Below are 25,643 nucleotides of genomic sequence, written 5' to 3'. Positions count from 1 at the left end.
AGCTGCTTGCACCGGCGGGTCACCGCCTGCAATGTCGTAGTGAGGGTGTCAACTTGTTTCTCCAAGTCGCACACCCTCACTCGCAGGCGCGCCGCCCGCCTCTTGCAGGCCTCGGAGCCGCAGGGCTGCTCGTCGTCGTCGTCCTCCTTTGCCGGGGCGTCGATGGCTTCTTCCCCGGCCTGCTCTTCTTCCCTCTGCAGTCCAGGGTAGACGCCATCGGCACCACCGGTCCATCGGCCCTCAAGGCGGCCAGCTTTTCCATGATCCGCACCACCTTGACCTCGGCGAAGGCCTTCCGGCAACCCTTCGCCGACAGCTCGCTGTGGCCGTGTAAGTGCCGGTTCATTCTTGCGACCTCCTTCTGGCACCCGGGGACAGGGCAACGTCCTATACGGACGTCCACCCTGCCAGACTCCAGGGCCAGAAGGAGCTTCCTCTCCTCCACATTGACCACTTTGTGGGTCACCCTCAGGTGCTGGCTCAGCTGCATGTAATAGCCAGCACATATCGGACACTTGAAAGACATAATTTTAAATGAATGAATGAAGTGAATAGAGCAATGGTAAATACGTAAGGATCCTTAGCCGTTAAGAGAGAATGAGAAATTTTCAGAGATCGGCTTATTTAGGCTACTTCAGTTTTCAGTCTATTTGGGCTTTTTAGACAGGAAACTCAATTACTTCACTTTTCAGTCTATTTGGGCTTTTTAGACAAGAAACTCAACAGCTTCACTTTTCAGTCTATTTGCCTTATAAGATGGAAAAGGCAAGCACGTTAAGTAAGGAGCGACGTAGAGACTTGTGCGTGGTGTCGCGAGTCTCTAGGACCTCCCCTTCCAAAGATAGAACAAATTTGTCCTCATATTCAAATGCCCCTAACTCCGCCACCGAACGCCGGCCAGACTCGAAGTGGGGACCGTTCAAAAGGTCTCCCCGTGTCCTTTTCAACGCCACCAGTCACGAGTAGGCGTTTGGGAGATATAACGACATTTATCCTCACATTCAAATGCCACATAGCTCCGCACCCTCGTTCGAGTCTCCCCGACCTTCCCAGGCCGAGAAAAAGAGCCCCGAACTTTGGGCCTCTTCTCTGGCAAAAAAACAATTGAGGCCAAACCCTTAAAGAACCCCTATTATACAATTTAAGAAAAAAAAATCTCGGCCCAGGAATGTTGTAGAAACGTGGGGGTGGTGTTGTGGGGGTGGTGTCGTCGCCCCCGGCGCCCCCTTCAAAACGATCCGACCCCCAAGTCTCTACGACCTCCCCTTCTGAAGAAATAACGAAATTTTCCACATATTCAAATGCCCATAGCTCCACCCAAGAGAGCGACAAAATATTGCCCTTTTCACACAATTTCTATTTTCAAATGGCCGTAGCTCCGCCCCTGATTAGGCTACTCCCTCGCACTCAGGGTCTTTGTAAAGGCCTTGTCTGGGCCTTTCCAACGAACCCTCGTTCGAGTCTCTACGAGCAATAAAGCCCCAAATTAAGCTTCCAAACTCTAAAATCCTTCTCACAGAAATTTTACCAGGTGAATCGGCGTCGTCCGAAACGCCTAGAAAACTTGTTCCCTGGTGACCAATTTTCGCACCCCATACTAAAAACATGAAAAAATTAGGATTTTCGAAGCCTCACCGATGGGCCCCGGAAGGGCCTAGGGGCCCCAAATTCGGGACCCTGGCTCGCCGAGTGCCCCTCTACGACATATCCGAAGACGGTCGTCGTGGCACGTAAAAAAACATTTGGCCGCTGTCCGAAAACATCAAATTCCCCCATTATAATCTCCATAGGCCTCAGGCCTTGCTTTTTCGTTGTTTTTTTTTAATCTATTCTTTCAGGAACGTCGCAGCGGCACGTGCTTCGGGGGTTCGTCTCGTGAGACCTCCGACATCCGGCGTGCCGAATTTCGACCCGATCCGACTCCGGCACGAACAGACAGCCGACCGCAGGAAACTGTCAGGTCTCCCGCGAGGCTGGGAAAACTCGTAAAGTCCCCAAAATATCCAATACCCGCGCGGCGGCGGCGTAAGGCGCGCGCGCCACGCCCTGGCAAAAACCTCAAAACTAGGGTAGGCAAGTCGAGTCGCGTAAGGGTCCCGGTTGAATCGGAGTCTTCACGACGCCGTAATCCCGTCGCAACACTGGCCGGCGCTTGGAAAACGCCTCTACAGCTCCACTTCAGAGCGTCTCGGGAGTCTGCGCTTCCGGGGTCCGTCATCAGGGACCCAGACGTGCGCGCAAGCCGAGTTTCGACTCGATCCGACCTTGACACGAACACACGCGCCGAATCGCGGGAAACTGTCAGGGCTTCCGCGAGGACGGGAAAAGTCATAAGCTCGCCAAATTCGGCGCGGCGTGCGCGCAGGACCGCTGCAAAGTCCCGGTTTTAGGGTTCGCAACTCTGCTCGCGAGAGGTTCTCGGCCGCGTCCTTCGGTCTCCCTGGCCGGCCCCCCGGTGGGATGTCACGCAGAGCGTACCGAGGCCGCGCGACACTTTTCCATTAAACCAATGCGTTTTTCCGTAATGGGTTTTTGGACGCGCTCCTCGTGACGTGCAGACGTTGGCAATTTATACGCATGGGGTTTTTGACGCGAACCATGTAAGTGCCCTTACTTACCGCATGCAACTCGTCATGACCCGGTTGGGAAAATCCAGTGCATCAAACACACACGCAAAACTCCGCTGCTCCCCCGGATAATAAACTATATCCATTGTTTTCATAAGGCTGGATTTCTTCTCCTTACATCCAAAAACACACTTCAGGCCCTATTTTAACGATCTAAGCGCATTGTCTAAAGCGCACAGCGCAACATCTAAATGGGCGTGTCCGAATCCACTTTTGCTAATTTAACGACGTGAAAAATGGTTTGTGCGCCGAGCGCATGGTCGAAAAGGGTTGGTCCTATTGTAATGGGAGTATTTTGGCCGTAACGTTCAATAATCCAATGAGAGTCTAAGCTCTCATCCCCTTTAAAAGCAAGTTGCGCTGGCGCTATGTCTAATCCCTATTTAGATGACGGACTTTGTAAACTGAAAAACTAAGTGGAGGAAGAAGATCCCCAGTTTAAGATTAATGTTAAAAAAATTGTTTGTTTTTTATTAAAACCTTTAAAACCTGTTTTCTTTTAGTAATGGAAGTAAAAAAGCAAGCTTTTAATTGCTTTAAATGTATGGCTATCCAATATCATCAAAAAATTATTTACAAGTATGTAAGATAAGGTTTGTACTCTAAAAATACTTTATTTGTTACAAACAGGAGATAAAGACGGCTCTCCGCACGTTTCAGCACTTTGGACAGCGTTTTGTTTAGCAAAGAGTTTTTTTAGCATTACATAAAAATGTTTCTCATCTCACCATATTCACAGGTACAGAGTCATCATATACAATAAATCCGTGAGGTAGCATTTAAAAACATTTAAAAACAGATGCATTTGTTTAAAGCAAAGCATTTATTTACTTACCAGGTTACAGGTGAAGCAGCTCTTTGTGCCTTCTAACGTCTCATAATTAGTCCTCATTTATGGACTAAGAGACTCAATAATAATCTTTTACATTCAATCCTTTAATCTTTCATATTTGAAAGCATTTTTGTGCTGCTGCGCATTCATGTACTTTGTGATAAGCAAACCCGCGTTGTCCTCCCGTTTATAGGCGCATATTACTAAAGCGCTCATTAAATAACAAAAAACATATTGCGCCACTGACTTTAGACCAGGTTTTTGTTGGTCAATGGCGTAGTCTATTTTAGTTGCCTCAAAATAGCAACGCGCCAACAATGCGCCTTTACACACCTCGTTTTCAGACCAGAACGCCCATGGGCGCAAAGGGGGCGCAAATGCATTTGCTATTTAAAAAACGCGGCGCTAAACGTGAAAATTAGGGTGGAAACTAGCGAAAGACACTTGCGTTGCGCATTGCGCTGCATTGCGCCGCATTGCGCCGGGTGTAAGATAGAGCCCATAATCTTTTGTGCCATTGTTGAGTTTTGAAATTAAACCAAGCTGAGTGGCGTGATAAGATGTTTGCACGCTTCAGCGTCTCCCGCTGATTGAAGGGTGGGTGGGGGTTTCCGGGGGAAGTGCCCATATAAAGAAGTGATACGTATCGTAAACCCCTGAAACGTCAGTTGGACCTGTAATCAAAAAAAATTTCCGAAACTTGTACAAACCCTGGCCAAGTGCATTCGGCACAGAAATACTCTGTAACATGTCCAAGTACTGTTTTGACACTTTGCCTACGTTTAGCATGAGGAAACAACTCTATAACTGTGTTAATAAGTCAGAATGCTTGAAATACCATTGAACCCCCCGTTTAATTTTTTTAAAATATGTAGAGCAATTTATTTAATTTGGATATATTTGTCTGTCTTTTATCAGACTTACGAATTGTTATAAATTATATTTGTGCTGGTCAGTTTTGAACAATAGGTCAAATTGAACTGCTAGCAAGAATTTGGTGGGGCAGAGGGGCCCATCCTTTAACTGATATTATCTTACTCCAGACTTTGATAAAACTTGAGAGCCCTGCATTCAGCACAACAAACTTGATCAGACATTGAAAAGTTAATCTCCCAAAAGAACACAATGAGTATAAAAAGTCTGTTGATAATGCAAAAAAGGCCTTCACCTCTCACTCAACCATCTATGTCATGATCTCATTTAACCACTTATGTTTGTATAAAATGCCGCCTATTGTTATTGCTGTTAATTTCAGATGGTTACAGTTATCTTTTTCAATAGCCAAAACCACGTTTAGCCTGTTAAATACAAAGTAAACATTTTGTTTATGTATACTTTCATTTAAAAAAAAATCGAAATCGGACAATTTGCTTGTATATAATATATAATAGATTTGTTGAAATTAAATGAAACCCCTATTTCAGTTAAACTTGGCATTAAGGATGCACACTCTTTAAACACATCAGTTCAGAGGAACACAATTAATATCTTAGGCACGAGGAATGTTTTGCTACAGCTTGCTTGACATGCATACAACTTTACAAACATAAACAGGATTACTACATTGTGATCTGACTTCGGACAGATGCCAGTGCGCAGCTCTCTGCACATGTGTGAGAGTGAGAGAGGTACCAAGATGCAGCGAAATATATTTTAAACAAAAGGGATAGTTTGCCTCAGCTTGCTTGAAATCCATAAAACTGAACAAATACATAAGGATTACTTTGTGTTTGGACTTCGGACGGATACAAGAGCGTGTGCACACGAGACAGAGAGAGGTGCAGCTGCTCATGTGACACTGGATTTATTAACACAGGACGAAATGACAGAAAGTACATTTGGTACACTAATTGAATTACCTCGATTATCTTGTTTTTGCAATTGAAATGCGCAAAAAAAAAATCAAAATTGATAAACGATTAATTGCACATCCCTAGGAATTAGCACTGGAGGCTTTAAATGAAACCCCACACTTACTGGCCTATGCTGTGATCTGTGTTCTAAACTATTAGGCATGCCCCATATTAGTAAGATTTTAGTAAAAGAACATTCAGGTTTTAAAGAACTTGTTTTTTGTTTTATTTTCCATATCTTTTTAGCTAACTGGTATTAATATCAGACAGGTCTATTCAGTAGTTTGCAGGAGATCTTAATTAAAGGGAAACTTACTTAAAAAAGTCTACATTATTAAGCAAGTTGTATGTCTCGTACAACATGCATTATCTTAAAGTAATGTATTTACTATATTTTATATTTGGTGGAACCGAAACCATTTAACTATTAGAAGATTTATAAGTGATTCACTAGTGAGAATGATTTGACTATATGAAGGGTTATTAAGGATTCCATTAATGATTATTTACAGGTTGAACAGGCAAGCATCACTACTGCTGTAGCTCAGGTATCTGGCAGACAACATGTAGAAGACTGTGCACCCAGAGTTTTGTCTGTGCAGGCATCCCATTGCCAGGGTGACGTAAGGTATGATGTTTTCTCAAGGAATCATCAGTGCACATGTGTAGATCTAATATTCTTGGCCAACCACAGTGAAGGGATTCAGTTTGGGATGTCTGATCTTAATAGAGTTTTAGAGGAGGGGGATTCTTTGTATGTTGGTGTTAAAAAGCTTATGCATGAACAAAGATTTCTTCAAGACCATCTTGCTATGGAGGATGTATCACAGAACATTTCAACATTTACCCAAACATACAGTGTGCAAAAGTCTGCAATCAAGGTGGGATACCTGAGAGCCAGAGGGATCCCTGGCACAGAAGAATGGTTTATCCCTCTTGCTGAAAGACTGCAGTGTCTCTCAGCAGATGTTAGCCATGCTTTGCTCATGGTTACTCCTGAATGTGTTGCGGTGTTCAGAGACCGATCTGGAAGATATAGATTTTTTGATTCACACTCAAGGACTGCCGAAGGTTTGCGCCATCCAACTGGTCATGGAACTGCTGTCATGTTAACTTTTACTCACCTAAGTGACATGATAGACAGAATTCTCAGGGTCTTTCAGGATCACGCTGATAATGCTGGCTATGAATTTATGCCTGTGGCATTTAAAAAGGAGCAGCAATATGGTGAACAGTCAGCACCATCAGCTTGTACACAAGTCTCGCAAATAAATTTGGCTCTTCCAAAACCAGGAAAAATTGTTAAAGCCAAAACCCCTGTTGTTAAAGTGAATAAGAAGCGCAGAAGAAAAGAAAAGAGGAAAATAGCTGCACAAGAGAAACAACAATCAAAAGACAAAACTTCGTCTGAAAGACAAAGAATAACAAAAAAAAGGAAATATGAAAAAGAACAATATGCAACCTGTTTAGAATATCAAATGATGTTTTTATTAACAAAGTTCGGGAGGAACACGTTCAAATAATCAACCTAATCACCTCAACTACGACCAGCTGTTGACAATCAGTAATCAGGTATCCACCTGATTGGCATCAACAGAAACCTATATAGACTGGAAACCAACTCACCCTCATTCCTCGATAGTTTCAGCAGGAATTGAACATTGCTTAAACTTAAGACAAACATCAACCAACGCCAACATCTTCTCTAAGAAGTTCCACAATCTTCATATCTCTCTCCAACCAACTCTTCCATCTACAATCCACACCCCGCCGCAAAGCCACAAACTAAACAAGGAAAGATCACAAAGCTACATCTCTACTCACCAAAAGGTTTTCCATCCTCGCAAGAGCGGTTTCATCGGACAGCACCAGCAGGCCTTCAGCCTGTCCAGGTTGTGATCAAGATTCTGCCGCCAAGCCTCAATATTTTTTTCGCTCCGAAGATCGCCGCAAAGCAGCCTGCCATGCACTGCACGATGCAACACAGCGATACAGGTTTCCCATCCAGCTCAAGCATGTTTCCGCCAGTGGTGTTATAGCCCTGCTTTCACAAACCTTTCTGTCTAATTTCTAACCCTTTCCCCTGCCTGTGTCTCCACTATCGGGCTCGAGCACGAGGCTACCTCCGCTAGCAGCATATGCCCAGACGCCCCTACCTTCTCCCCCTTGTTTTCTTATAATTATAAATCAAACTGGTATGACATACAGCACACATTAATTCGTAACTTACATCATGTTGCCGGTTGCGCAAGAAATAACTTCAAAGCCACATGCACACTGGCAGTGGAAGCAGCTCCTCTTATCCAACAGCTACATTAATTTAATTCCATACTGGGAAACACGATCGTTTTACATAAGGAACACAACCCGAGCCCATATTGATTCCTGCCCCGCGCTGCAGTTGACACATTGATGTTGTTCCGCTGGCTCGTGTGCGTACCCTGCTCTGGGGTGCTTTTCCCGAGCAACGGCATAACGCGCTGCTAAACCACCATACCGTGGATAGTGGAGAGGCCAGCTGGCTTGTCATGACTATTTCCCGAAAACATAGCAACTTTGTCGCACATCCGTCGCTGAACTATGTTGGCTCAACAATAAAGTAAATGATGTCAAGACAAATTAATCTGTTCAGATCGATTTAATTTCCTATTATTGCTGTAAACTACATGCATCACATCTAAAGCTTTTGATGTCACGTTTTAGTTCTCTGTTGTTTAAATCCAAGATTCGTCTTTCATTCGCAAGTTTCCTTCTACGTCACTCATTCCAGAGATTCCCCAGGGTCTTAAAGCTCATTGTTATGCTCAGTTTTCCAAAAACAGCGCTTCAATTCTGTTTACAACCTAAAAGACATGAAACAGACTTTGTTTATATTTAGATTACGGTTATAGAAATCACTGCGTGCTGCTTTCTTATTTGTTTAAAAGCATGATCTACCCAAGTCTACATGTTATACTAACTATAGAACTATACTTCTAACCACAGCCGTCCAACTGATATTTGGACATTTAATGCGGCTGATAAATAACGTCACTGAGCCTGACTAAACTTACGAGCACTTTATTTGAGATCTTTTCTAATAAAAGATCATGTCATTTAGTTCAACATGGATGAAAGTGCAATTTTAAATAAATTATTTATTGATAAATAATGTTCTATTAAAGAAGCGAATTTTGTTTGTAGCCTATTGCCATCAATCATAGTTCTTAGAAATAAAATTGAAATCGGCCAAAGCATGTATCAGCATGTCACAATTAAAGTAAAAATTGAAATTCTGAATTAGCCAAGGAAATTGGAACCAGTGCATCTTCACTTGAAACCCCCACCTCAAATGCCTCTTTAGATACCATCCTCCAAGCTGTATCCCCCAGAATCCTACAAACCTACCCAACCCCTTGAAAGAGCTTCAAGACCTTCTACTCTTCTTACAACCTGTTTTTCCTGATTTTGTCCCTACTCACCATCTCGTTCATATCCTACCTCAATCACCACAAGAACCTCAAAGCCAGCTCCATTAAAGGATACCTAAGTGGAATCCAAAATTTTCCACAAACTTCTTTTTCGTCTCACCCTCTCCAGTAATAGCTAGCACCCAGACATCCACGCTCGTTAGGAATCCAAAGAACCCACTCGTCCTGATGCAAGACAGCCAGTAACCTTAGAAATACTCACCATATGCATCTCCAACCCTTTGTCGAGATTTCCAGTCCACCAACACTACCCTCATACTCTACGCAATGTTCATTCTGGCCATCACTTGCAACTTCAATCCAAATAATCACCCAACAGTTTTCAGATCTATCACTTCCGGACAACGATACCATTTCTTATTCCATCAAACAAAGCAAGACAGACCAAGTGAGAAAAGGCCATTCCATTTACATCTTCAACTTCCAAACATCAATTCAACCATACCAGACTCTCCTAGCATATCTACATTCCAGCGACTCCCAGGCTAGATCCACATCAAACCCATCAAACCCTGACTCAAATCGCCAGGTTACACGCTTCCGATTCCAAAACACCTTAAATCTGTCCTACTCATATCTGGCTTCCCAGCAGACCTCTTCTCCAAAACCTACATTCGATTGAATCGCTCCAACATCAGAGAAGCTCAATGAACCTTCATCAGCGGATCCCACCAGCTCCATCCCACCAGCTCCAAGACCACATAAACTATCAGACTTTATCCACTGCCGCAGCAGTGATGTTTCCTCTGCTCCCCCAGGAGCCCCCCCTTTTTCCCTGCACTCTACTAACCTCCACTGCTATGGAAGTGGTTTCCCTCTGCTCCCGCAGGAGCCCTCCCTTCCACAATTTCTCAACCGCCACAGCAGTGATGTTTTCCTCTGCTCTAACATCAAACCGCTCCCACATCAGAGAAACCCAACAAACCTTCATCAGCGGATCCCACCAGCTCCAAGACTGTATAAACTATTAGACTTTATCCACTGCGGCAGCAGTGTCATTTCTCTGCTCCCGCAGGAGCCCCCCCTTTTTCCATGAACTCTACTAACCCCCACTGCCATGGAAGTGGTTTCCCTCTGCTCCCGCAGGAGCCCTCCCTTCCACAATTTCTCCACCACTACAGCAGTGATGTTTCCTCTACTCTCACATCAAACCGCTCCCACATCAGAGAAACCCAATCAACCCTCATCAGCGGATCCCACCAGCTCCAGGACAACACAAACTATAAGACTCTCTCCACTGTCGCAGCATTGATTTTCCCTCTGCTCCCGCAGGAGCCAGCTTTTTACTAAAATCTACTGCCGCAGTAGTGGTGTTTTTACCATCTCCCGCAGGAGATCTGTTCTCCATTGCTGCAGCGGTGCCATTTTCTCTGCTCCCGCAGGAGCCCTGCTTTTACTAATCTCCACTGCAATAGCAGTGATGTTTCCCCTGCTTCCGCAGAAGCCCTACTGTCCACTGCCGCAGCAGTGACTTTCCTCTGCTCCCGCAGGAGCCCTGTTTCCACCGCCGCAGCAGTGTTGTTTCCTCTGCTCCCGCAGGAGCCCTGCTTTCACTAACCTCCACTGCCATCGCAGTGATGTTTTCCTCTGCTCCCGCAGGAGCCCGTTTCCACTGCCGCAGCAGTGATGTTTCCCCTGCCTCCTGCAGATGCCTGTCTCTCCACCGCCGCAGCAATGTTGTTTCCTCTGCTTGGCAGGAGCACCGCTTTTACTAACCTCCACTGCCACAGCAGTGACGTTTCCTCTGCTCCCGCAGGAGCCCTGCTTTCCACAATTTTCCTCCACTGCCGCAGCAGTGATGTTTCCCCTGCCCTCGCAGGAACCTATTTTCACAGTGGTGCCATTTCCTCTGCTCCCGTAGGAGCCCTGCTTTCCACTAATCTCTACTACCATTGCAGTACTGTCTCCTCTGCTCCCGCAGGAGCCCTACATTTCACAATTCTCCACTGCCACAGCAGTGATGTTTCCTCTGCTCCCGCAGGAGCCCTAATTTTCACAATTTCTCAACTGCCGCAGCAGTGATGTTTCCTCTGCTCCTGCAGGAGCCCCACCTTTCACATTCTCCACTGCCACAGCAGTGTCACTTTCCCTGCTCCCGCAGGAGCCCTGCTTTTCACAATCTCTGCTCCCGCAGGAGCCCTGTTTTTCCCAACCGCCGCAGCAGTACTATTCCCTCTGCTCCCACAGGAGCCATGCCTTCTCACAATCTCCACTGTCACAGCAGTGTCACTTTCTCTGCTCCCGCAGAAGCCCTGCTTTTCACAATCTCTGCTCCCGCAGGAGCTCTCTTTCTCCACCGCCACAGCGGTGCTGTCTCCTCTGCTCCCACAGTTTTCCACTGCTCCCGCAGGAGCCCTGTTCTTACAATTTCCCCACTGCCGCAGCAGTGATGTCTCCTCTGCTCCCGCAGGAGCCCTGTTTCTCCACCGCCGCAGCGGTGCTGTTTTCTCTGCTCCCGCAGGAGCCCTGCTTTTCACAATTTCCAACTGTCACAGCAGTTATGTTTTCTACGATCCCGCAGGAGCCCCGTTACCTCCCACTTTACATTCAGCAATTTTTGGCTGCTGTCCGATGCTAGTTTGCGATCTTTTGGGGGATTGTTCTGGGTTCGGGGCTAAGGCTGAGCCCGGAACCCTCTCCCCGCCAGGAAGCGCTCCGGGCTCAGTCCATTAACGAGCTCGGAGCCCAATACGCATATTAATAACTCTGTTCTGAATTATTTGTAAGTGTGAACTCGTGAAATGATGTTTTTATTAACAAAGTTCGGGAGAAACACGTTCAAATAATAAACCTAATCACCTCAACTACGACCAGCTGTTGACAATCAGTTATCAGGTATCCACCTGATTGGCATCAACAGAAACCTATATAGACTGGAAACCAACTCACCTTCATTCCTCGATAATTTCAGCATCCCTCCACCTCCCCTTCTCCGCACGATTGCCTCTAAGTCACCTTACTAACCAGAACAGGGGGAATTTGTTCTGGGTTCGGGCCAAAGGCTGAGCCCGGAACCCTCTCCCCGCCAGGAAGCGCTCTGGGCTCAGTCCATTAACGAGCTCGGAGCCCTCTCCTCGGACAGCACGCCAAATACGCATATTAATAACTCTGTTCTGAATTATTTGTAAGTGTGAACTCGTGAAATAATGAAAAACAGAGCCAAAAAACAAAGATATAATAAAGATCTTCAATTCAGGCAGAAAATCCAACAGCACATGACTAGAAAGTATAACACATGTGCTGTTGCCCGGACAAAGATGAAAGATTACTTGGTCAGGAGATACCAAACCAATGTTCTTTTTAAGTCAAAGCAGAAAGAGTACATGGTAAAAAGGTACACCACAGATACATCTGTCCAATCAAAGCAGAAAGACTACATGGTGAGGAGGTACAGCACGGATGCTGACTTCCAAAAGAAGATGAAAAAGTACATGGTGAAGAGGTACAGCATGGATACTGACTTCCAAAAGAAGATGAAAGAGTACATGGTGAGAAGGTACAGCACGGATACTGTCTTCCAAAAGAAGATGAAAGAGTACATGGTGAAGAGGTACAGCATGTATACTGACTTCCAAAAGAAGATGAAAGAGTACATGGTGAGGAGGTACAGCACGGACACATCTGTCCAATCAAAGCAGAAAGACTACATGGTGAGGAGGTACAGCACGGATGCTGACTTCCAAAAGAAGATGAAAGAGTACATGGTGAGGAGGTACATCACGAATACTGACTTCCAAAAGAAGATGAAAGAGTACATGGTGATGAAGTACAGCACGGATACTGTCTTCCAAAAGAAGATGAAAAAGTACATGGTGAAGAGGTACAGCATGGATACTGTCTTCCAAAAGAAGACGAAAGAGTACATGGTTAAGAGATATAGAGATGACCCAGAGTTTAGAGCACATCACATACTACATTGTACCTTGTACCAAACACAGAAAAGTGTCAATGATGTTGCATACCACATATTTCATAAGTTGCAATGTGCACTCCGTATCAAAAAGAAATATCAACCATACATCAGTTCCAGAAAAGGAAACACCCCAGCCTTTGGTCAACAAAGTAATGCAATTTGCCATAGATGCATTCAGATGTAACATTCAGCAAGGCCCCACACATGTCTGCACAGTCTGTCACAGAGCTATGTTTCCAAATTAAGTCAGGATCTGTAACAGGAGGAGTTACATTAAAAATCCACATATTGTGGCGTCTTGCTTAACCGGGCAATATGTTCACATTTGTGACAGTAGCTGCAGAGATTCTTGTGTGGTTCCAAAAGAAAGAAGAAAGGAATGGATTTGCCATACTTGTGACAGCCATCTGAAGAGAGGATGCATGTCTTCAATTGCTGTGGCAAACAGACTTGAATTGGCACATATCCCTGCAGAATTACTAGACTTAAATGTGCTTGAACGTCAACTCATTGCCAAAATTGTGCCATTTGCTAAAATTGTTGCACTGCCTAAAGGACAGCAAAGAGCAGTACATGGTTCTGTTGTGTGTGTGCCTTCTGAGGTGGAAAAGACGGTAAATTGTCTACCAAGACATAGCAGTGAGTCGCAACTCCTACAGGTGAAGCTTAAAAGACATGTCCAATTTAAAGGATACCAGCATTTTCACACCATGATCCGGCAGTTGGGAACCCCCACTTTTTTTTGCACATTCAGTGCAGCCGAAATGCGATGGCCTGAATTAAGAACGGCAATCAAGGCGCAGCAAGGTGAAAAGGTTGATTTTTCAGAGCTTGACTGGATGACAAAATGTGAAATCCTTCGAAGTAACCCTGTTACTGTCATGCGGATGTTTGAGAAATGAGTGGATGCACTAATGACTCATCTGCTTTTGTCACTTGCCCAACCCATTGGAAAGGTCAAGGATTTCTTTTACAGAGTTGAGTTTCAAGCAAGAGGTACCCCACATATACATCTGCTTGCATGGGTAGAAGATGCACCTGAGTTTGAAAGCGATTCTGATGAAGTTGTTTGTGGCTTTATTGACCGCTACATAACATGCAGGCTCCCTGATTCCATGGCTGATCCTGAACTTCATCAGATTGTCACAGAGGTTCAACTTCACAGCAGGAAACAAGAAAGACTCCAAGTCATGCAAGAAAGGAAATGTGTTGTGTAGGTTTGGGTTCCCTAAACTACCAATGTCTGACACCCCAATAACTCGCCCGCGACCCCAAAGACCTGAAGAAGAGGAAAACGAAGAGCATAACCACCAAGACAGAAATAAGTCACGATCAGATGCTGTTCAAAAAGCAATGAGTGATGCTAGGATGAAACTCAAACCATTGTGGGATTTGTTGAATGATCCCCAAGTCACCTTCGAAAACTTGTCTGAGCTACTGACAAAATATAATTTTTCCATGGAGGATTACATGAAGTACACCAGAGAGCTGTCCACATCTAGTGTCATTTTGATCAAACGTGATCCAAAGGAGGTTTGGGTTAATGGATACAATCCGGATTTGTTGAGGGCATGGAATGCTAACATGGACATTCAGTACATACTTGACCCTTACAGCTGCATCATGTATATGCTGTCCTATATTTCCAAACCAGAGCATGAAATGAACGAGATGCTGAAGAACGTAATCAAAGCAGTGCGTGAAACAGATGTGAACGAAGAGGATGAAATGAAGCACATGATGCAAGCCTATTTGAAACACAGACAAGTAAGCTCCCAGGAGTCTGTTGCAGACGATATGGGATTTATTCAGCAAAGAACTGTCAGTAAAGCTGCCGTTATTCGATACGCACGGTTTTCAGAGGGAAAACAACCGGAAAAGTTTTATGGGAGATTAGTGAAGCTTTATGTGCCACATCGTTTCAATGCACAACTGAAACCTCCAACATTTCCAACTTATGAGCAGTTTTACAAGAGTGCATTTGTAGAAGTTCCTTCCCACCCTGGTCTCCGAATGCCTGTATGCGCAATAGTGAAAGCACACCAGGAGAAATTCGAAAAACACAGTGAAGAAGTGGACAAAGCAATTGAACAGTTGCAGCAACAAGGCCCATCTGAAAGTGCTTGGACAGCTTTTGCCCCTGAAGCTGAAGTGGATAATTTGGAGTGCATTGGAGAACGAGAAGATGTCAATCCTGATGAAGAAGATATGCAAGATGATGTGCCAGAATACCAGATTCTTCTTAAAGATGGAGTCATTCCTCAGATAAAGGCACCACAGATGAGTGTTGAATTTGTCAGGAAGATGTTTCAAAGTCTAAATGAGATACAGGCTGCCATTTTCTACACTGTCCGTCAGTGGTGTCAGAAGCGTGTCTGGGGTCATAATCCGGAACAGTTTTTTTACTTTGTGCCAGGTGGTGCTGGTTGTGGAAAATCACATGTCATTAAGTGCATATATACAGAAGCAACCAAGATTCTAAGACAACTGCCTCGACTTCAGGAGGAAGGGGATCTCTCTATGCCTACAGTGATTATGAGTGCATTTACAGGAACGGCAGCATTCAATATATCTGGTAAAACACTGCATTCCATTTTAAAACTGCCAAGGAACTTAAAGCCACCTTATCAAAGACTTGGGAATGCTCTAGATGAATTACGAGCAGAATTATGCAGTGTGGAAATTCTCATCATTGATGAAGTGTCCATGATTTCGAAGGATCTTTTTGCCTATGTAAACTGGAGACTTCAACAGATCAGAGGCAGCAAGAAAGCATTTGGAGGAATCTCTGTTCTTGCTGTAGGAGACTTTTTCCAACTACCACCTCTTGGTAAAGCCAAACCGCTCCGTGTGTATGAAGATGATGTTCTGGACTTCTGGAAGGACAGTTTTCAAATAATTACCCTTACAGAGATCATGCGTCAAAAGGAGGACCTTGCCTTTGCTGAGCTTTTAAATCGACTGCGAGTGAGGCAGAAGACTGATGCTCTTAGAGAAGAAGACAGAGTTCTGTTACTCCAAGCTGTAAAGAACCCAGAAGACTGCCCTCATGATGCTCTGCACATATCTGCAACCAACAAGGAAGTTCACATGCACAATACTAAAACAATACAGGCTATTCACACTGACATCATAACCATTGATGCCGAAGACTACAGGAAAGACCCAAGAACAGGAGTGATGAAAAGACAAAATAAACCTGTCACTGGAAAGAAGGATGACTTGCTGGATTCTATACAAGTTGCAGTGGGAGCTCGTATAATGGTGACAAGGAATCTGGATGTTGAAGATGGAATTGTAAATGGATGTTTTGGTCAGATTGTTAACATTGTCACTAAAACAAGAGATGGAATCGCCACTGTACACATGCTAGGACTTCAGCTCGACAATCCAAATGCAGGTCTGAAACACCAGAGAAGAGTGCAAAGTGAAGATGACAACTCTGTATATGTTTAGAGATCTGAAGAAAGTCTGAGAAAAGGAACAGTTCGTCGTCAATTTCCCATCAAGCAAGCTCGCTTACGCCTGCACAGCTCACAAAGTTCAAGGTATGACAATGCAGTCTGCCGTAGTGTCACTTAAAACGATTTTTGAACCAGGAATGGCCTACGTTGCCCTCAGCTGAACAACGTCGCTTTCTGGATTACACATAACAGACTTCATTGAAAAGAAGATTTACGCTGATCCTGAAATCACAGCATCGTTGGAAAATATGAGAAAAGCGACATTCGAAGGAATCATGCCGCTTTTGCAGCACATAGGGGAAATCAACCAGGACGAAACACTTAAAATTATTCATCACAACACGGAAGGACCGTCATCCCACATCGAGGATATCAGATGCCATCATGAGCTCCAGCTATCGGATATACTTTGTATAACGGAAAGTCACTTGTCTGGCTCATGTATTCCACCACATCTCCAGTTGGAAGGATACAAGATGTTTGCACGGAATAGACATGTCTCCTACTCAACCCATGCAGAAATGGCAAAGAAAGACGGCGGTGGAGTTGCAATATTTTGCAAAGAAGATATTCAAGCTCAGTCCAGACAGTACATCCAAAGTGTCACAGACCTGGAGTTTGTTGTCATCAAAATCAACACCCCGATGTGTGCACACTACAGTCTTGAAAAATTCTTGCCAAATTTAAGGGGCCTACTTGATTATCTGGACATCGAAGACAAACATCCTGTAATCATCAGTGGTGACTTTCATGAAGACCTCTTATCTGCTGGAAGAAAGGCTATACTGGAGATGTTTCAATCCAAGGGATATACACAGCTAATCACATCAGCTACAACTGAGAAGCACACACTACTGGATCACATATACATCTCACATCCGGACTTGTGTCTTCAGTCAGGTGTGTTACAGAGCTATTACAGTTACCACAATCCTGTGTACTGTATATTGCAAAAATGACATTCTGTGGTTGGCCAATATTGTCGTGTTTTTTTGCCATACGGAATCCTGGGCATCGACTACGCATTAACTTTCTTCAGGCTCTGTGGTGCTGGACGTGCATAATGTGGTGGTTATGATTGTGGTGTTTCGACAGACGGAATGATGGGCAATAAGTATTAAAAGTTGCAATAGGGCTCTGACAGCCTTAGCCAATGGGTTGACTCGAATGGTTGTGCACTAATTGTTGTGTTGTTATGCCATACGAAACCGGGGGCCACTGAACCTGCATTAACGACGACAGTGGGGGCTCACTGACAGCCTTAGCCAACGGGTTGGTGCGTATGGTTGTGTTGCAATGAGATTGTGGCATCTATGGTCATTTAACAGTGTTATGACAGTGAGCTACAAAGCAGGTACAGCAGCAGGAAGGATGAAGGAGTAATGTGGCAGTCCAAGAGAGGACACTAGGAAGTAAAGGCGGCGGTGGCAGCAGCAGCAGCATACAGGATGCAGTGAGGATTAGTGTGGCAACTCCAGGGAGGACACAGACAGTGAGAGCAACAGCGGCAGTAAGTCATAAATGATAGTAAGGTAAAGTTAGAAGTAGTAAGACACTGTTGTGATGTATTTGCTTTGTGTTCAATTTGTGACAATGTGTAATCGATTTTTTTATTTGCATTCCCCCGCTGTTCTGTTATTATTAATATGTGCTCTTTTGTAAAGTTGCAGGAAGAATTTTGAGACGATAGCAGTCCTGCAGATAGCAGACAATGGATATGAGTGTGCAATATACCATCTAAAGCTAAGAGTTTTAAGAACTTTCTTCAGTCACTGTACTACTGCACATTGTAACTACTTTTGGAGGAATATTTTATTCTAATTCTGATTCTGATGTTTTTCAGGAACTGCCAGGTCAGAATGTCTGAGAAGATCAAGTGTGATTTCTTTTAGTAAGTTGTAACTTTTATTTATTTGTTTTGTTTGTTTGTTAGTATATGTGTATTTAGTGACCCCATTATTCAATTGTTGATTTCATGGCTAGATAATGTGACCAAACCCATTTGGCATTGAGGACAATACTGAAGACTAAAGCAACAAAGGAAGAAGCAGTCTCAGGTAAGTGTCAGTACTACTGGTAAAGTCTAGTGTTTCAGTTCATTTTATCATACAATGTGTTGTTCAAAGGCATGTGCTTTGATGTTAAAACCAATTGTTAAAGTGTATCATGGTTCTCAAAAGAAAGAGTGGCTGAAGGACAAAGGAGTAATGTGGCAGCTCGAGGGAGGACACTAGGAAGTAAAGGCGGCGGCAGCAGCATCCAGGATGCAGTGAGGATTAGTGTGGCAACTCCAGGGAAAACACAGACAGTGAGACTAACAGAGGCAGTAAGTCATAAATTACAGTAAGGTAAAGTTACAAGTAGTAAGACACTGTTGTGATGTATTTGCTTTGTGTTCAATTTGTGACAATGTGTACTAGATTTTTTATTTGCACTCCCCTGCTATTTTATTATTATTAATATGTGCTCTTCTGTAAATTTGCAGGAAGAATTTTGAGACAATAGCAGTCCTGTCCAACAATGGAGATGAGTATGCAATATACCATCTAAAGCTAAGTGTTTTAAGAACTTGCTTCAGTCACTGTACTACTGCACATCGTAACTACTTTTGAATGAATATTTTAAGCTAATTCTGATTTTGTTGTTTTTCAGGAAGCGCCAGGTCAGAATGTCTGAGAAGATCAAGTGTGCTAACACCGATAATGACAAGCTGGATACATTGGAAAGCTGGATTTCTTTTAGTAAGTTGTAACGTTTATTTATTTTTTTATTTTTTTGTTTGTTGTAAGTATATGTGTATTTAGTAACCCCATTATTCATTTATTGGTTTCATGGCTAGATAATGTGACCAAACCCATTTGGCATGTCGGACAATACTGAACACTAAACACTAAAGAAGCAAATGAAGAACCACATTGAAGCAGTAGAGGTAAGTGTCAATACTACTGGTAAAGTCTAGTGTTTCAGTGCATTTTATCATACAATGTTTTGTTCAAAGGCATGTGCTTTGATGTGAAAACCAAGACAGTGTAAAAGTGTTTAATGGTTCTTAGAAGAAAGAGTGGCTAAATGTTTCTTGCAAGACATGTATCTGAACTTAATGCTCTGTCAGTTTTGCAGAATCAAAACAATTGAAATAAATACACTAATATGATCCTCTTTGTTTTACCTCCTCTACCTCAGGGTGTCCAGCCAATGTCAGATCCAGCGGCTACATGTTGGGAGCTGCTTCACTACACCGCTCATTGCATTAATTAATTTCATTTTATTTAAAATTTAGTTTTATCATATTAAATAATTGGTTTCTATATATAGATAGATATAGATATATAGATATTAAAATATAAAATATTTGTTTAATATAATAATTGGTTTCTGCTGAGTCTGGTTCCTCTCAAGGTTTTTTTAATCTCCTTTTTGTTTTTTTCCTTGCCACTGTCGCCACAGGCTTGCTCACTGGGGGTGTTGTGCCAAATCCTGTGTCACTCTCATGTCTCTGCCAACTAGGGTTTTCAAAACAACAGTTTGCAAGTCGATACAAATATTTATTTATTAATTGAAATTATAAAAATATAAATAACCAGGGCCCCACAATTAATTATAAATAAAAATGTAATCATGTTAAAAGCCCCTCTGGTTTTCTGAAATGACAGGACTTTACTCTTATTACTCTTATAAATACCTGCGTTGTAATAAACCAAATCGTGAACAGTAATAGAGTATTTTAAAATATTTTTGAAAACAACATGCAGAAGGTTAACAATAATCCCAACAAATTTTTACCGGTATTATCCCAAAATAAAAACTTGTGTTAGAATTTTTGGAAGTGAAAAAAATTTAAGTTTTGAAAAAAAAAATTAAAGCAAAAATTATTGTGTTAAACAAGTTAACAAATAAGGTGGTTACTACACATATAGGTATATAATTTTTCTCTGTGTATATTGTATTATTTCAACAGTAAAGTATTAGAAATTGAAGAATTTAAAGCAAATGTATTATTCTGTTAAAGAAGTTAACAAATAAGTTAGTTACCACACATATATAGGTATATCATTTTCTACTAGTAAAAGTATATTGTTGCCACTGTAAAGTAATTGTTCCTTTTTCGCATGTAGTAAAAATTGGTAAAATGTATATTTAAATGTGAGCTATTACAACATTTTAGGATCTAGCTGTGCATTTAGGTGGGATTTGGCACAACAGGCGTTTTCTAAATCTTTTAATAAATTTGTTGAATTGGCACATCAAGTGTTTTTGTCTTTATTGAAACCTCTTCAATGACACATTAAAAATGTGTTTTTGTGAACTTCACAGAATGTCCAAGGGGTACTCCAGAAAGCAAGGTTAACTTACCCTCACATATATGTATTTGTATGTGCATATTTTTCATTAAAATTTTAATTGCAGGAACTAATGATTGCAAAAAAAATAATACATGAGTTTAATTTATTGACAAGGAAACTGCTGTTAAAAGCATCAGGGGTGTATTCCAGAAAGCAGGTTATGTGACTTACCATTATCATGTCATCCAAGATGGCGTGACCCTGTGCAGACGTGTTTCTTGTTGCTCTGTGTATTTCTGTTCATGTGGACTATTTTAAGTAAACTTCACGTTTACTTTTCAGTTGGATTTAATACTGGTTGTCTCATCCATAATTCAAGCTCACTTTAAGCCGCCATCGGAGCTGTTGCTAGCTGGTTGCTGCTAACAACTGGTGCTAGCCTCAGATTGACAGCTGCTTGAATGATAAACAGCTACAACGCTAACTGCTATAATATCACCTGGTGCTAGCTGCTACAATACTTAACATCTACGGCTTCGTTCCGGATTGGATTCGACTTGTGAATCTGGGTTGCTAACCTCTGCTTGTCGAGGTGCATCCCTGCTGGGCGTCCGGTTTGCATCGGCCATTTCCTCTACTACGTGGGCCTGGTGTGGATTGTTGGGGCGCTTGGCGATCCATTTGGGGTTGAGCTGTCTCCTGGCTGCCTGGGAAGCGGTGCTGGTGGCGTCACGGGCCCGGTTGGGACTGGTGCTCTGACGCGTCGCCTCTGGACTTGGCGCTGATGTTTGGAGCTCCGTTGAGCCATTTGGTCCATTCCGGCGTTGAGGTCCTCCTTGGTGCTGCTCTTTGCGTGCCTCCTGGTGTTGTGTTGCCGGGGGTTTTCGTCTGCTGTTGGCGCGCGGCACTGTTCGGCTTCTACATTCCACACTCCACATTTTGGTGGTCGCGTTGCCGCTGGCTCCTTTTCGCCGGATTGTGTACCTGTGTACCTTAATACATCGAATTCATCGGACATTTAATCGCCATCGGACTCTACATGCACTCGGTCTCGGTTTGTGAACTGATTTGTAGCAGTGTTTCTTCATACTAGCTTTGATGCTCACAATTTATTTACGTTACTCACTATTGTTATATGTACATATTTTGTACAGTGTTGCTACTTAACGAACCCTGATTTATTTATTTACTTTGATTTTTGTGTATTTTCATCAATATGTCTCGTTTCCTTTGTTTTTTTTTTTGTTATTTGAGTTAGTTTTTGTTGTTTTATTGCATTCTAGATCTCCTTTTTTAGCACAGCATGCTTCAGATGATCTTTTTATTTCATCCTTCACTTCTGTGACCCTAGTTGATTTAATTAATCACTCTAGAGATAAAACTTCTTTTATCATAACTCATCAGATTGGCCCACCTGCTCAGCATACTTATCTTAGTATCCCATTATCTGCACATAGGGCTTTGATTATTTTCTATTCAGCAAAGTTACCCATTTTACCTATTCACTTTGCCCATCGTACGAAACGCCCTGTTCTTTCTAGTTTTTGTAGTTCTTTAATACTTATTTTACTCGCCTCTGCTGGTGATGTCGAGCCCAACCCTGGTCCATTAGTCAATTCTGCTGTTTCAATCACGCACCGTAAACATCTTGGTTTTATGCATATTAATATCAGAAGCCTACTTCCCAAATTAGACTTGCTAACTGCTCTTGCGCACTCGGCCAACCCCGACATTTTAGCTGTTTCGGAATCAAAAACCATCAAAAACTCAGAAGTGTCTCTTCCTAGTTTTACTATTTATCGTCAAGATAGGTCCACCAAGGGTGGCGGAGTAATACTTTATTGTAAAGAGAACTTGCAGTGCTCTGTTCTTTTATCTAGGTCAATATCTAAACAATTTGAACTTCTACTTTTAAAAATACATCTCTCTAGAAATAAATCTCTTATTATTGCTGCCTGCTATAGACCACCCTCTGCCCCCAGTTGTGCCCTAGACACTCTTTGTGAATTGATTGCTCCTTATCTATCTTCAGAGTTTATATTGTTGGGGGACTTGAATTTGGACATGCTCAATGCCTCTAACAATTTGTTATATAAGTTTGACGCTTTAAACCTTACTCAAATTATCAAAGAACCTACAAGATATAACTTAAAGTCTACTGACAAGGGCACCCTTATAGATATTGTTTTAACTAATTCACCTTTTAAATTTACATCTGCAGTTTACAGCCAGGATATTAGCGATCACTGTCTTATAGCTTGTGTCCGGAATAAGTCTGTAGTTAAAAGGCCTCCCCTTATCACTATTAAACGTTCCTTAAAACATTTCCATGAGCAAGCTTTTTTACGTGATTTAGCACAAGTATCTTGGAAGGATATTGATCTTATTCCATCTGTGGAGGATGCCTGGTCATTTTTAAAAAATTCCTTCCTTGATATTTTAAATAAACATGCCCCTCTTAAAAAATTTAGAACTAAGAGCAGATATAGTCCTTGGTTCACTTCAGAGTTAGCCGCTCTAAGCCAAAAAAAAGAACTCCCTTTGGCGTGCAGCAATTTCTACAAAAAAACTCACTTGAGCTACAGCTTTTTAAAGAAATCAGAAATCGGTACACACAAGCGGTCAGGAATGCTAAGGCTAACTATTATAGACAGAAATTTGTTTCTTGCGGTACTAACTCTAAAAAGTTTTGGGATACAATAAAGTCTATGGAAAATACGAACTCCACTGCACAGTTATCCACTGCTCTAAGAACACAAAATTTTGTTACTACTGACAAGCCCACCATAGTTGAAAATTTTAATAAGCATTTTGCTATGGCTGGGTCTGCTTTCCATCTGGCAACTCCTTTCTCAACTACTAGTACATCATCCCTTGCATTACCATGCTCGTCCTCTTTATCTTTTTCTTTTACCCATATTCAGATAGCTGATGTTTTGAGGGAACTGCAAAATCTAGATCCCCTTAAATCAGCTGGATTAATTCATTTGGATCCTTTTTTTCTAAAATTGTCTGCTTCAATTATTGCTTCGCCTATCACCAGTATTTTTAACCTCTTCCTTGACTCGTCTGAAATTCCAAAAGACTGGAAAGTTGCCGCAGTGATTCCTTTATTTAAAGGAGGGGACACGCTCGACCCAAATTGTTACAGGCCCATTTCCATTTTGCCTTGTCTCTCAAAGGTCTTTGAACGCCTTGTCAATACACAGATCATCACTCATTTAGAATCTCATCGTAGTTTTTCTGATATGCAGTCGGGCTTTCGAGCTGGCCATGGGTGCACTTCAGCCACTCTTAAAGTTCTAAATGATATTATATGTGCCATTGATCAAAAACATTATTGTGCAGCAGTTTTATTGACCTGGCCAAGGCCTTTGATTCTGTTAATCATACCATTCTTCTTAGTAGGCTGAAGAGTTTGGGTTTTTCCGATAATTGTCTTGCATGGTTTACAAATTACTTTTCGGAACGTTTCCAGTGTGTTAAATCTGAGGGCCTGTTATCTAGTCTTCTGGCTGTTTCTATGGGGGTTCCGCAGGGTTCAATCCTCGGGCCGACCCTTTTCTCTATATATATTAATGACGTTGCCCTTGCCGCAGGTAACTCTATGATACACCTATATGCAGATGACACTATTCTTTATACGTCTGGCCCTTCTCTAAGCACTACATTACAAAATCTTCAAGCGAGCTTTAATAGTATTCAGCATTCTTTTTGTGGCCTTCAATTGCTTTTAAATTCTAGTAAAACTAAATGTATGATCTTCAAACGATCGCTTTCATCACCTATCTGTCCAATAATCATTACCCTTGATGGGTTTGTTTTATAATGGGTTAGTAATTATAAATATCTAGGGATCTGGCTAGACTCTTCACTTTCTTTCCAAACCCATATTAATCATCTTCAATCTAAAATAAAATCTAGGATTGGCTTTCTTTTTCGTAACAAGGCCTCCTTTACCATCTCTGCTAAGCATGCCCTTGTGAAAATGACCATCCTTCCTATATTAGATTACGGTGACGTGATTTACAGATCTGCCTCAAACATTTCTCTCAGGAAATTGGATGTACTGTATCACTGTGCTATCCGTTTTGTTACTAATGCCCCATATAGCACTCATCACTGCAATCTTTACGCATTAGTTGGATGGCCCTCGCTTCATATTCGACGACAAATACACTGGTATTGTTTTATCTATAAAACTCTTCTAGGTAAAACTCCACTTTATTTAAGGTCTTTAATTACTATAGCCACTCCTTCTATAAATCTTCGTTCAAGAAGGTTTATCTCTTTGGCTGCCACAAAAGCTCGTACTTCTTTCGGTCGTCTCTCCTTCCAGTTTTCTGCAGTTAATGACTGGAATGAGTTACAAAAATCTTTGAAGCTTGAATCTTTGGTCCCTCTGATTACTTTCCTTATTGGGATTTTACATAATAAACACCTTTTGCACATGGATTCTCCTCTTCATCGCTTTCATTAAAGCATCCCGTTACACATGGATTGATATTTGTGATTGGACTAATTATTGTACATTTAATTATGTCCATTATTAATAAAAAAAAATTCATATTTGTGTTCGGACTAAATACTAAACATTTAATTATAATATCAGTGGATGTATGAAACACATTTCCATCAGTTAATTAATGTTAACAATAAAGTACATTTCCATATCAATTTTGTCAATTCTTAAATAACCTCATCTTTCACTTACTAGATAATTTGATATGAATCTAAGTTACAATAAATGTGTGTGCAAATACATTGTCATTATTGAGCCAGAAATCTTAACATATGTTACTTAAGTGACATGGCAATGTTACAGTAAATGGGTATAACAAATAGAAACACATGATGCACGTTATAATAATAATTACTGAGAGACAGAAGTTACCCCTGCCTGCAGTCTCTGATATGCATTTAACCTGACCCGCAGAATGACACAGATAAAGCACATGATTTAACACTGACACACAGAATGACACCCATGAAGCATAGACTTCATTAAGTGAAACACCATTGAATCACAGACATGGCATAGTTGTCAGATATGTTCTATTATCAGTTAGATCATGTACATAATGAAATAAAATTATAAATATATATTTCAAAGTATAATATTTATTTCTTAAACATGCACTTCAGATCCTCAGCCCCCTCTCTACATTTGATCTATAGTTGGTCTTTTTCTAAATCACCTT

The 25,643-nt window shown here is 42.1% G+C and overlaps 2 protein-coding genes and 1 long non-coding RNA gene across 3 annotated transcripts in view; 2 read left to right on the top strand and 1 right to left on the bottom strand.

Moving 5' to 3' along the window:
* LOC141368886 (uncharacterized) overlaps positions 1 to 25,643 on the bottom strand; it is a 105,494-nt gene that overhangs the window by 38,318 nt on the left and 41,533 nt on the right. The gene's annotated exons all lie outside the window — the stretch shown is intronic.
* On the top strand, positions 14,210 to 18,216 carry LOC141368986 (uncharacterized). The gene is made up of 3 exons (XM_073873860.1): positions 14,210 to 17,669; positions 17,824 to 18,050; positions 18,143 to 18,216. The coding sequence occupies exon 1, from the start codon at positions 14,280 to 14,282 to the stop codon at positions 16,149 to 16,151; it is 1,872 nt and encodes a 623-aa protein (XP_073729961.1). The 5' UTR covers positions 14,210 to 14,279; the 3' UTR covers positions 16,152 to 17,669; positions 17,824 to 18,050; positions 18,143 to 18,216.
* Positions 18,506 to 20,458, top strand: LOC129445905 (uncharacterized). Its single transcript, XR_008644887.2, has 3 exons — positions 18,506 to 18,900; positions 18,999 to 19,088; positions 19,343 to 20,458. It is a non-coding gene; the product is annotated as an uncharacterized lncRNA (long non-coding RNA).

The sequence above is a fragment of the Misgurnus anguillicaudatus genome, chromosome 12, assembly GCF_027580225.2.
Source record: "Misgurnus anguillicaudatus chromosome 12, ASM2758022v2, whole genome shotgun sequence".
NCBI lineage: Eukaryota > Metazoa > Chordata > Actinopteri > Cypriniformes > Cobitidae > Misgurnus > Misgurnus anguillicaudatus.
Note: the sequence above shows the minus strand (reverse complement) of the source record. Positions and strands in the feature narration are given on the sequence as shown.

Bases quoted from the DNA above. Each gene is read 5' to 3' on its own strand.
- LOC141368986 (XM_073873860.1), top strand. From the start codon at position 14,280: ATGGACATTCAGTACATACTTGACCCTTACAGCTGCATCATGTATATG.